General features: G+C 41.0%; 1 protein-coding gene across 3 annotated transcripts; it reads left to right on the plus strand.

The window, feature by feature from the left end:
- Positions 1 to 171: 171 nt before the first annotated feature.
- On the plus strand, positions 172 to 12315 carry MRLN (myoregulin). 3 transcript variants are annotated; one of them, XM_032842528.1, is made up of 3 exons: positions 172 to 403; positions 10523 to 10633; positions 12087 to 12315. In XM_032842528.1, the coding sequence occupies exons 1-3, from the start codon at positions 331 to 333 to the stop codon at positions 12245 to 12247; spliced, it is 345 nt and encodes a 114-aa protein (XP_032698419.1). In that variant the 5' UTR covers positions 172 to 330; the 3' UTR covers positions 12248 to 12315. The 3 variants fall into 3 exon arrangements, with proteins under 3 accessions (XP_032698419.1, XP_032698428.1, XP_032698437.1); XM_032842537.1 differs by lacking the exon at positions 172 to 403 and adding an exon at positions 4110 to 4210; XM_032842546.1 differs by lacking the exon at positions 172 to 403 and adding an exon at positions 5681 to 5695.
- Positions 12316 to 13120: the final 805 nt, after the last annotated feature.

Raw genomic sequence — 13120 nt, forward strand, 5'->3', positions numbered from 1 at the left:
AACAAAGGATAGTATGACGTTAAATGAGTCATGGTGTTCTCCAAGAGAATAAAACGGTATTCTTGTAAGTTATGGTTTGATTCTTAGAACATCTGACAGAAGGGTTTATTGATTACTGGGGCGGGGGAGCGGTTTCGATTCCCCTCCTCACGGGCTGTTTGAGCTCCTGTGCGGGTCCAAGCATATTTTTGTTGTAATTTATCCCACCTGTGCCTGTCAGTTCCTTTCCACTTGCCTCCTCCCGTGACAGCCTGGCTCATGTTTCTTCATGAAGCTCTAAGCCAGTTATTAATAACGGCCCAGCGCATCTCCCAACCCACCTAAGAGCATATGGTGTTTTTCACAAAAGAGAAGAGACATCATTCTCCTTGGCTTTGGACTTCACTTACCGAGCCCCTGAGCAGTAAGTTTGGGTTTTTAAACTCTAGGACGTTTTGCAATGTGGATGTGGGAGGGAAGTTTCTGTAACTCCTGTTTGCTTCTGGTAGGGGGAGAATACAGTAAGCCAAAACTTAGACTCCTAAAGCCAATTTCTCTCACTCTGTTTCAACCTCCCTTCAATGAGTATGAGGCTGTTTGCACGACAGACGAATGAATTAGAATTCGCTTCCTCTCGTTTCCTTCTGGCTAAGTAAAGGTAGGAGGAGAAGCAAGGGAGTAATAAATCCTAAATGACTTGCCCACACCTGGTGGTATGCTTGGTATTCCCGCCGCTCCAGTGACTGCTAAAGGAAGTCTCACCCAGGGAGAGTGTACGCACGGAGGGCTGCCCAGGCGATGTGGGTCTTGTCGTTCCCCCGTGCTGGAGTCTCCATTCAGACACGGCACCTGCCTTGTTCCAGGGTTTCATCGCCTTCTTGTTTTCTTTTAGCCGAAGGCTTTGTCTTTGCAGCCTCCTTTATAATGGTTGCTTCTGAGAGTCCTGAAAAGTAGGTCACCGTGTTTTCTGTCTGGAAAACGAGGACCTGCTTGGTCCTTGCGAGCTCAGCTGAAACCAGACAGTCCAGTCATTCTTCCGGACGGGGGACGCATGCAGCTTCCTGCTTTGGCTACATATATTCGGTGCTCTTGAACGTGGGCATCAGGCTTCTAAGTGACATGTGTGAGGGAGGCATTGCAGCGAACTGGAAGGAGGCCGGTGCTGGCCTGGTGTGGAGCCCTGGCCTGGAGAGCTAACCAACTGTGCGAGTTCAAGCAAGTCCTAAGCTCTCTGAGCGGAGTGGGGTTTTCTCATAATGTTTATAAGTGGCCAAGTATACTAACGTTATTTATGAAATCCCTCATTTGAATGTCTCCTGAATCTTTTTAATCATCTCTTGTTTGTTTCAGATTCAAATCTAGACACTCCAGGGTGGTCTTTGACAGAAAGTATTAATCTAAGTGGTAGAGATGAAGGAGGCAGGTGGACAGGGGATGGGGTAAATGGTTGATGGACATTAGGGAGGGCACGTGTTGTGATGAGCACTGGGTGTCATATGTAAGTGATGAATCACTAAATCCTACTTCTAAACCAAAACTACCCTATTTTGTTAGCTAGCTTGAATTTAAATTAAATCTTGGAAGGAAAAAACAAGGAGGACGAAGGAAAAAAATAAATGGTAGAGAGACAATAACTGGTTTCCTCTTAGGATGGGCAAACTGTGTGGAGGTCGAAGCTGGGGCATATGGTTGGCAGTTTGGGACGTTAGGCTATAGCTAAGATCAAGGAAGATGCCAAAGCTCCCAAAACAATTTCAGAGTGTAAGCTAGTATTTTCATAAACTTACCAGCTTTACCCGTATTCTAACATTTGTCTTTCGGTTATGTGTTTCTATGACTAGAAGGGACTGGTTCCCCCCCATTGCCAGATCGATTCTGTGCCTGGAGGAAACAGGAGATGAGATTCTTGCTTTCCTCTACAAGCTTTCATCATGCACACATTTATTTAATTCCTACTGTGTGCAAGGTTAGCAAGGCATCAGTGAACTCTGTATCTATACAGTAGGAGAAAGGAGTCATTTTGTGAGTAACTCAGGCACAAGTCAGAATGGGCTTTTTCCGTGGTACTTGAGAAGTTCAGACAGAAGACAGATAGGGCCCGAATTCCACAGGCCTTCACATCCAAAATTGACCCACCAAAAACAGGCATTGTTGGTTAGACTTCCCCTTGGAAGGCTGTAAATTCTTGGAAAATGATTCAGGAATTTTCAGGGTTCCTCCTAAGATTCACCTTCTAAGTAATGAGCTGGTGAGGCATAAAAGGACAGCACCTTAAACCGGTGCCTCATCCTTAACCCCTCGACCTCCCACTTCACCAATTACTTTTTAAAAAGATTTTATTTACTTATTTGCAAGAGAGCGAGAGAGCCCGTGCGTGGGATAGCACACACGAGCAGGGAGAGGGCCAGCAGGTAAGGGAGAAGCAGACTCCCCACTGAGTGGAGAGCCTGACTTGGGCCCGTTCCCAGGACTCTGAGATCATGACCTGAGCTGAAGACAGACACTGAAACAACTGAGCCACCCAGTTGCCCCCACTTACTTTTTATTAAACACATAGTTTCTTCTAAGGCCTGTGCTAAATGCTGGAAGTATAATTCTGCCTTTAAAGACTCACAGATTTTCATTTAACTTGAAATTCTGTTCTCCCCCCCAGCCACCTACCTTCTCAGCTAAACTTGACTCCAAAAAACACTTAAATGGTTTCAGAAATCAAATCTGTGCCTTAATGAATCCAAAATTGCCACCACAGAATTTATGCAGCGTGTGTGTTGCAGAAAGTAGTTGGAAAGGTTCTGCCAGATGCTTTTTAGAGCTCCAAAAGACCTCCAGACAGGCCTCCACTCTCCTCCACTCACCAGCCCCCAGCCTGGAAGGGCCATTGTGTGGCTGTATGAATTCTGCAGATAAAAATCGCAGACCTCACAAACAACACCCTCTGTCTCACTCCTGCTTCCTCACACCACGGCAGGACAAATATGTGCCGGGGCTTCCTCCTAAAACCTTGCAGAGCTGATCCCCACCCAGACTCGGGGCAGTTCATCTGGCCTTGTAAGAGGACACTATAGCTGTGATTCATGGAGAAGGTCGGGGAACTTGTCAGGGAGAAGACTGATAACATTTGGATTATTGTGGTTCCAGAAGACTTCTTCATGTTAAGTGCCCGTAACTTGGGGGCAATGCACAATCTCCTATTTGGGGCAGGAATGTGCCAGTGAGATATCTTAACCTTCAGAAGTCTTGGTAATGGAAGATTAAGAGACCTTTGTTCATGTGTCAAAAAATAGCTCATTTTAGGGCCAAGATATTTACTTAACAAAATTCGAGGCATGGTCAGGATGGCCCAGGAAGGCCCCAACTGCACAGGATCGACAGAAATAAAGCATGAGAGGGAGAGTTGAAGAGAGTAGATCCACCCAGGTTGGGGAGCCCCCCAGCTCCCTAAGGGTCGGGGGACCCTAGGGAGTGCTGCCCCGCAATCCAGCCCACATATCTGCATGCCTGTCTCCACCTCCCTTTTCCATCTCTAGATCCACTTGTTTCCTCTCCTCCATCGGAGTCACTACGCTTTCCACGGTGCTGGGCGGCGGGGAAGTGACCATGTTTCTGATTCCTCGGCTTCACTGCAACAACCACTGTTTGCTCGAGCACCAGGCAGCATGCTGGGCTCCTGGCTTCCCTTCTTCCTGATCCTGAGATACAGCAGCAGCGGCAAAGGCTGTGGGGCCAGAAAGACCTTCATTCAGATCCCCGTTTATCCCTGGTGTGTTATGTGAAGTGGTTTATTTAACCTCTCTGCTCTTCAGTTTCTAGAACTAAGGAAATAGGAGTGCTAATTACTCATGGTTTCGGGCTTTATGCGATGACAATCAAAGCATTCATAGGTTCTTCCTAATGATAGTGACGAATAAAATCCTTTCGATCCCCTGCAGGACCGATAGCATCTCTGAGTAGCAGGTGACGTTAAGGGCAGGGTCTGAGGCTACAGGGTCATACCAGCTAGAACCGGGATCTAAAACCAGTCTGGTCTGGCTCTAAAACCTATGTTCTCTCCTCGCTGCACTTTGCTGACCGACCATCTGTGACCAAGCACACGGTTTTTGTCTTCAGCGGAAGTCTACTTTGACAAGTTGTGACCTGCCAAAAGTGTTCCAGTCTTCGCTTGCAACTTCCTTGGTTTTGGACTCTCTGGTATGACCCTGGCCGGAATCAGAGAAGTTGGGAGGTGAGGAAGGTAGAGTGTCTCCAAATAGGTGAGTGAAATGCAGAAACGATTTATCTCAAACATCAAAACATGGCTGAGGCCATCGTGATGGTCTTTGTGAAAGACAGTAGCTGTGGAGGGAGCCTCGGACAAGTCTCTGGAATTCCCGTCCTTCTCTGGACCTCGTTGGTCCGATGGGAAGTGTCAAAATCGCAAATACCTTTCCCAGAGCCAACATTTCTGTCATATTTCAGACCTTTCACTACTATTGTTTTTCTTAGCTGGAAAGAGAAAAATCTCTTTGAAATCCTATCTCAAGCAGGAAACAAGGTACAACGATCATGCCGGCAGTCATTTAAGTGTAAAGCCATATGCCATTTATTATGATTCTCATTCAACAAGATTTCTCTCATACAAGACTCGTATCATTGATGAATTAATTTTTCAGATGTGTGTTAAATTTCCTTTCTCACATAATTCGGCTTTGGGCAGAATCTAAGGGAGGCTTAGTTAGTTCAAAAAATGCAATTTGAACTCAAATTTTAGAAACTTATGTAACGCACAATACTGTTGAATAGGTCTGAGTTTTTAGTTAACTTCTAAATGACTCAAATTTGAAGGTCTCCTGCCCTGCCACAACCAGTGGCCATTTCTAGAGACCCCAGGGGACAAATCTCCATGATGCCGTAGAAACGGTAGCCATCCTAACAGGATGTTCCTATCCTAAAATCCCCTATGGCTGCTGCCAAATTTTGGTTGCCTTCCAGCAACTAGACTTGGTTCCCTAATTACAAGCAAAACACAAATACAGAAGCAAAAACACCAACAAGATATAACTCCCATATGATTTCTGAAGTGTCTAAAAGATAATTTTATTAAACATAAACTTGAAAGGAGACATTTTCCATGTAGAAAGCACCCAACTTTGGGATTTTACTTTTCAAATATTGGCTGGAAAAGGTAGACTTAATACATATGCTTTTCTTGTTGCAATTGTCATTTAAACAAAATGGCTTTCCAGTCTTCTGAAAACACTTCTACTTTACATGCAGCTATTAAATCAATATTTGTTGAAAATGGATTGGTATCAGATACTGTGAGGCACTGGGACCCAAGGTGGGTAAAGCCATCCTCATCGCAGTCTATGCGGTGCTATATGCAAACCAATAATCATAATGTAGTGAGTTGAAATGTGGGATAGACAAGCTGGCTTCGATTCTGCCTGAGGAAGTCAGGATAGATCACAGAGGAGGTGCCATTGAGTTTCAAAGGTGTGTGACAGTTCTGTGTGTTTAGGTGTTTAAAGAGAGCCCAAGAAGAATGACTCGTTCAAGGATATCCTCTAGGAGGTAATATGCTAGATTATAATTATGATAATATTTACCATTACTTATGATGTGTACTTGCCCGGCACAAGAATCATCTCATTTCATGCTCATACTGCCCTAAGAAATAGGTACTTTATTTTCATCTCCATTTTCTAGAAGCACTAATGGGATCATCCAAGGTTTCATGGTAAGTAACAGATCTGAGGGAAACTCTATCAGTCTGATTCTACACCCATCGCTCAACCATCATGTGCAGAAAACATTCTTGTTATTTCTTTGTCTAGTTAAGGTTAAGGAGGTCAAGGGGAAAAAAACCTGTCAGTCAAAGGTTGATAAGTGGATCGATAACAAGGTAATAATAAACCAGAATAAAATTGCAGATAAAAAAGCTAATAAATATATTTTAAAACCTGTACTTTCAACAAACCGGGTTGCTAGAGTAAGGTCCCACTGGTGGTCTGTGACTGTCCCATTCACAAGGAGCAGGGTATTTTGATGTGAGTGAACGGACAGCTGACTGTTGTAGAGATATCCTGGCAGATTCAGGGTTCTCTCTCCCAGAAGAGCCATCGCAAGGCAGTACATCGCATTATTTGACCAACAGTTCACATACACAGAAAGGAGCTGGGACCAAAGAGGAAGAGTGGCCATTAACAATTACGTGCGGGTATTTCCACTTCAGTATGGTCAATTTCCATTGTAAAGCAGATCTTTTCAAAAGTAACTTCTTGTTTGAAAATATTAGTAAATCTATGTATTTGAAAGATGGTGCCATCTGGAGCCCTGGGCTAGGAGAATCTCGGACCCAGCGCAGAATACTGAGTGGCCCTGGGTAGTTGCTCCATGTTCTCATGGCGTGTGGCCACAGCCTGGCACAGGCTAGCTCCTCAATAAATGGGAATTACTGTACTTTACTGGAGTGACCTGTTAGGTAAAAATGGACAGATTTCAATTACGTGTCATTTTTCAACATGTGTCTTTAGGCAACTTTGCTCAATATTATCTTGACCATTAGATACTGATGGAAACAGGAATAGCATGTACAAATTCTTGTCAAAAAAGAAAATATTTTTGAACTATGACTCAAGAGTTTAAGACTATAAACTTGAATCCAATGAAAATTGTTTTTCTTTTGACTGAAAAGAGACTTTCCAAAGTATGTTCTGTTCTTTGTCTTGACCAAGAATCCATGCCCAGTGAGGGGAAATAGTAGAGGTTGAGAGAAATTGAGAAAATGGTGAGGTCTTACTTGGTGGTGGTGGTGGGGGGAGGTGCAAGCCATTTAGCAAATCCACTCTTCTTATGGTTGCAGAAGTCAGAGTTGATTTGAGAAGCCCCATTTTATATAAAAACAAGTTCATAAAGGTTTTAAAGGCAAGAGCCTAGGGCCACCTGGGTGGTTCAGTTGTTAAGTGTTTGCTTTAGGCTCAGGTCATGATCCTGGGGTCGGGATCAAGCCCCACATCCGGCTCCCTGCTCGGTGGGAAGCTTGATTCTCCTTCTCCCACTCCCCCTGCTTATGTTCCTTCTCTTGCTGTCTCTCTCTCTGTCAAATAAATAAATAAAATCTTTAAAAAAAAAAAAAGGCAAGAGCCTACAAGCTGATGTCAGGAGGAAGAACAGGGCATACAGTGAAATTCCATTCCCAGAGACCAAAGTTTATTGCTACTCTCCATTTGTCCAACTTTGTGCGATGCCACTTTTCAACCACTGATAAACAATGAACAGGTCACTTTGAATTAGACTATTTGGACTCTTTCTGGAGTCAAAAGATAAAACAAATACAAATTTTAAAAAACAGATAAGAGTATTTGCAGTACAACATTCTAAAAAATAATAATTTGATTCCCAGTACCTTCTGAAATAGGAAAAAGAAAGGTAGGTAGAAGCATTGCGAATGAGATGATAAATTATTCGCAATCTTCTGAAATTTCAACACGAAGGCCCAAAATAATCAGGGATGTCTTAGATTAGAAATTGGAGATTATTTTAGTTATGACTTTTAAATACTATATTCAAGATAAGCCTGTGGTCTCGAAATAGTCACACTCAATATGGTCTATCATACTCTTAAAAGTGTCCTAATTTATTTGAAAAAAATTTTTTAAAGATTTTATTTATTTATTTGACAGACAGAGATCACTAGTAGGCAGAAAAGCAGGCAGAGAGAGAGAGAGGAGGAAGAAGGCTCCCCGCTGAGCAGAGAGTCCCAGGATCTTGGGATCATGACCCAAGCCGAAGGCAGAGGCTTTAACCCACTGAACCACCCAGGTGCCCCTGAAATTTGTATTTTTGGTGCATGTTGTACCCAATAAAAAACACTAGGAATCTTTTTTTCCCCCTGAGAACTGCTGTTGCTAAATAGCTTCCCCCCCCAAAAAAAATGTCCCTCCAATCCCAAAGAAAAAAACACCTGATTACAAACATTCTAGCCATGTAAGAATTAGACAAAACATAAATCAAGGTGCAGTGACACTCATAATTTTAATCCACAGTAAAATCTGAGCACATTAGTAAGCTTGTGATGATACAAGTCTGTGTCCTTCCAGTTACTGAGATCTAAAAGCAGATCTATCATCAAGCAGAAGAACCAAACAGGAACCACCCATATTCCTATTGATCATGAGTGTTTTGGATGAGACAAGAACATGTTCTTTAGCAAAAGAGACTTAAAATGAACTCAAGGAAAGTTAAGTTTATCAGTGAAACATTTTAATTGAAAATATATCATTTGTACTGATATGTTTTCAATTAAAATATTTCATGGATAAATCTAATTTTCCCAAGTTCATACTTGCTTAAATGATCGGTTTGACAAAATAAAATTAGTATACGTTACTTTTCTATATATGGAGAAAGAAGAGGACTGGCAGTTTTGAAACTATTTTCTTTATTTTCTCAAGTTATATAAACAAGCGATGTCCCTTTAAATGAAAATGGGAGAAATGGAAACAGAAGGATAAAAAAATCACATACTGTCCTTCCTTCCAAAATTGACCACTGTGATCATTTGTAGGTATTTTTTAGTGTTCTTTTCTTTCCTTTCCTTTTTTTTTTTTTTTCTCGTAGTTCGGTTGTGAAGTTTAACATACATACAGAAAAGTGCATAAAACTTATAGGTACAGTTTAACAAATGGTTAAAAAGTAATTGCCAGTGTGGGGCGCCTGGGTGGCTCAGTGGGTTAAAGCCTCTGCCTTCAGCTTGGGTCATGGTCCCGGGGTCCTGGGTTCGAGCCCCACATCAGGCTCTCTGCTCAGCGGGAAGCCTGCTTCCTCCTCTCTCTGCCCGCCTCTCTGCCTACTTGTGATCTCTGTCGAATGAATAAACTCTTAAAAAAAAAAAAAGTGATTGCCAGTGCAAGCCCTGCCCAGAACAAGAAATTAAACAGTGCTGGGAGCTCCTCATCCCACTTATCCCTTCCGTTACCCTCACTGAAGTCACCCATCCTGACATGGTAGCCAATCCCTTGCTTTCCTTGATAAATTTACCTCCTACACAGTTGCCATTCACATATGCACCCCTTAATTGCACACTCTTCAAAAAAGATTTATTTTATTTATTTGAGAGAGAGAGTGTGTGTGCAGTGGGAGGGGCAGAGGGAGAGAATCTCAAGCAGACTCCATACTGAGTGCAGAGCCTGAGGTGGGGCACGATCTCATGACCCTGAGATCATGACCTGAGCCAAAACCACAAGTTGGACGCTTTACCCAACTGTGCCAAGCCAGGAGCCCTTTTGGGGCCTTGCTTTTTAAGACTTCGATATTATGATCACAAAATTTACCCCTGCTTTTGTATGTAGCTGTAGCTTAATGTTCATTATTGTGTAGTATTCCGTTATATGAATTTAGCTATTTATCTGCTAATGGGCATGTGGGTTGTTGCTGAGTGGAGAGTATGATGAACAGTAGGTGCCCTGATGCGGATATTCATGCATCTCGTATGTACTTTGTAGTGTAACGGGTGGTCATAAGGTATGGGTTTCAATCATATTTAAATATTAAACACAATTTTCTTTTCTTTTTTTTTTTAGATTTTATTTATTTATTTAACACAGAGAGAGAGATCACAAGCAGGCAGAGAGGCAGGGAGAGAGAGTGGGGGGAAGCAGGCTCCCTGCTGAGCAGAGAGCCTGACGTGGGGCTCGATCCCAGGACCCTGAGATCATGACCTGAGCCAAAGGCAGAGCCTCAGCCCGCTGAGCCACCCAGGTGCCCCTAAACATAATTTTCTAAGTAGTGTTTTTATTATTTTGTAGTTATAATAACCATCATTTTATTGGATAAATAATCTTCCAATGGTGCCTAAATTTTGTAGCCTGGTCTTTTGTAATAAATTTACTCCTGCACTTTCTAATTTGTTCATAAAAGTGATAAAAAGTCCTAAAACTTATAGAATTTATAGCAGACATACAGTCACATGAACTATGGTCTTATGTAGACAGTGGTGTTTTGTTCATTGTCATAGACGGTATTGAAGCAAATATATTTAAAATAACTCTTAGGGAATTTTTTGATTGAGTTGTACGGTATGATTGCCATAGTAATATTAGCCAATACCTATATCATACCACATAATTATCATCTCTTCTTGCGTTGAAAACAAATAAAACCTAGTCTTTTAGCAACTTAATGTTTATAATACAGTTTTATTATCTATAATCACTGTAATGGGTATTAGGTCTTTAGAATTTACTTACTAGTTGCAAATGTATGTATCTTTAAACATTTCTCAGAGAGAGAAATGTTTAATCAGAGAGAGAAATGTTTAAAAGACATGGTGAATGTTTTCCTTGCCAGGAAAACCTTAAAATTCAGCTTAACCTTTCTGTTAAAGTTTCACTATTTAGCTGCACAAATCTGTGATAAATTAAAATTAAAGTGTCATATTTTCTGAAGTCTGCCCTTTGACATCTTCCTGACTTCTTTTAGAGGTTTCTCCAAGCAGGCACCCTGCCCCTCTACTTTGTACACTACCTCACTATCCACTAAAACCTTTCAATGTGCTTTGACACAGGGACCAAGGTTGCTAAGAGACCACCTGCGCTGAATGCACTTTGTTCTAGCAAGAGCTTGCGGAGTGAACCCCGGGAGTGGGGTTATCTACCATTACCTGGGATTAAGTCAGGTGAGAAATGGGTTTCTACTCACTCATCAGTCCCCACCCGCTACCTGGTCTTTCCCACACTTCCTATCTTAGTCTCTTGCTGTTGTTGAAGGAAAGTAAAAGTGCTCTTCAGAGCACAGATGAAAGAAACACAAGCCGGAGGCCGTAGGAATGAAAGAAATCACTTTACAAACTTGTATATTCTTCTCACCCATTGCTTCTGAAACATAGGCGAAAGGAATCTTTGAATGTCAGGGATATTCTAGGTGTTTACTTTGCCAGTGACTGCTGTGTAATTTGGGGCATGTCATTCCCTCCTCCAGGAACGGGGCTAGTTATTACAGAACTTAAACCAGATTGCTGAAATGGGAGAAGACAATACCGTAGAAACCTCATCTAGTCCTCTCTCTTACAACTCAACTTGCTTTTTTGGTTTTTGAGTGAAAATAGCAAAAAGTATTCTTCTACTCCAACATTGCCACTTTTAAAAAGTATTGACACTCCTTTTGAGTGTATAAAAGGAACTCTGATGCAAGTCTTTGAAAACTGCTTGATTTATTTGACCTTGCATTCCTGAAAAAGGAGTTCAGAATGGTTCTAAACTCCCTCCCTGACAGGCATTCATTTGGAAAATGTTCCAGCAGTGTGCTGCACAGAACTCACATTAATACCTTTTAAAATTCCATAATATTTTTTGAAATTGATATCTTATTGAGTGACCAAAATAATGAGAGAGAGGATCTTGAGGAAAGATCAGGACAATGAAAAAGACCTTTTGTTGTTTAATTAAAAAAAACATTTTGTCACCTGCCTTTTTCTGTGTCTTCTAATTCTCATTTCCTGGTGATGCCACCCATACAGGTGGGAAGAATGGCAATTTCACTGATGCCAGTAGAAATGATGGTAAATAACTTTGTAGATAAGATTTCATAAAAAACTAATTACACGATAACATGACAAGAGAATGGTCATTCTGCTAGTTCCTTGAACTGTTTCTTTTTCTTTCTTTCTTTTTTTTTTTTTTAAGATTTTGTACATTTATTTGGCAAAGAGAGATAGAGCGAGAGCACACAAACAGGGGGATCAGCAGGCAGAGAAAGAAGCAGACTCCCTGCTGAGCAGGGAGCCCTTATGCAGGGCTCAATCCCAGGACCCCGGGATCATGACCTGAGGCTAAGGAAAGAAGCTTAACCGACTGAGCCACGCAAGTGCCCCAAGCTGTCCCTTTTTAGAAAGAAAGGCATATTTGACATATAGAAAAATGTCTGATTATGACATAAAGTGGTCAAAATGAGTGGGTGGAAAATATTTTAATTAATTAGGGGGAAAAGTATTTTAGTTTATTGGTGGATTACAGATGTGTACAGATGTTCCCTCATCATTATTTTTTACAGTACAACTATTCCACTGAGGTTAAAGAATCAGGATTATAAATATATTTATTTCAAGATACTTTTCTCTTTTCCCCCATCAGGGAGCAAGAGCATTCTGGATATGATGTGTAAAAACTGGATATTAATGTCTACTACTATTCCTGCAAGTCCAGAAGATGAAATTCTTGAAAGACTTCTAAAAATTTTGTTTGTTATCTTTGTTGACTTTATGTCTATTATATATGTCATTATAACTTCCTAAAGAGCTGAATTCCCTTGCTTCACATGTAAATTTCACATTAATTCCACTGAATAAAATTTGCAGTTTAATTTTTTGAGTGATTTTAATTTGCTAATATTCTAGAAGCCAAAAGGACATTACAATCAAAACAATATTGTGTATTGCTTAGGTTATAAGGTTTATAAAACATTATAAAAATTAATGTTTTTTTTCCCCAGAAATCTACACTACTGAGTTATAAAACTTCTTGGCTTTTTAATATGATTGTAATTTGGTATATTGACTAAAATTTGTAAGTGTAAGTATGGGTGATTTTTTTTCAGGATGCATAACTACATGAAATTTTATATGGTTCTATTTTTAACACACCAAGCTTAACATATGACAGTCTTTCCATACGATATGCCAGTAGTTTATACTCATTTTCTTACACACTTATCTCATCTGTGTGGAGGTAGGTATGTTTTTCCGAACCCTGGACAATTTTATGTTTCTATCAACAAGAACTTAAAGTTAGGAATAGAAATACTGTAAAGAGATTCTTTTAAGAAAATAGAAGTTACAAGAGAGGAGAGAAAACAGGAGCAATGTGTCTGATTTTCCATTTGGGTCTAAAGGCTCCCCGTATGTCATTTAATGTAAGGCTCACATAATTCTAGGAGGCAGCTTTGTTGCCCTCATTTTACAGAAGGAAAAATGGGATGTTGGGGAGAAATATGCTAGCTTGAGACCAAAACGAGGAAGTGACAGAACCAGGTCTTGGGCCTTCGCAATCCACATTATGTTGCCACCAAAGGTAAATAATTAGAAGAAGAGTGTGATTAAAAACCAATCTGCAGAGCTCAACTTCTTCGCACAATGTTTTAGTCAAGTCATTAGGGCTGTATTTTTTTT

Source organism: Lontra canadensis, unplaced genomic scaffold (assembly GCF_010015895.1).
Source record: "Lontra canadensis isolate GAN:19392208 unplaced genomic scaffold, GSC_riverotter_1.0 scaffold3, whole genome shotgun sequence".
Classification (NCBI taxonomy): domain Eukaryota; kingdom Metazoa; phylum Chordata; class Mammalia; order Carnivora; family Mustelidae; genus Lontra; species Lontra canadensis.

Coding starts and splice junctions, on each gene's coding strand:
- MRLN (XM_032842528.1), top strand. CDS start 331: ATGGTGTTTTTCACAAAAGAGAAGAGACATCATTCTCCTTGGCTTTGG. Junction 404..10,522: donor ACTTACCGAGCCCCTGAGCA/GTAAGTTTGGGT, acceptor GCTTTGACACAG/GGACCAAGGTTGCTAAGAGA. Junction 10,634..12,086: donor ATTACCTGGGATTAAGTCAG/GTGAGAAATGGG, acceptor TTCCCCCATCAG/GGAGCAAGAGCATTCTGGAT.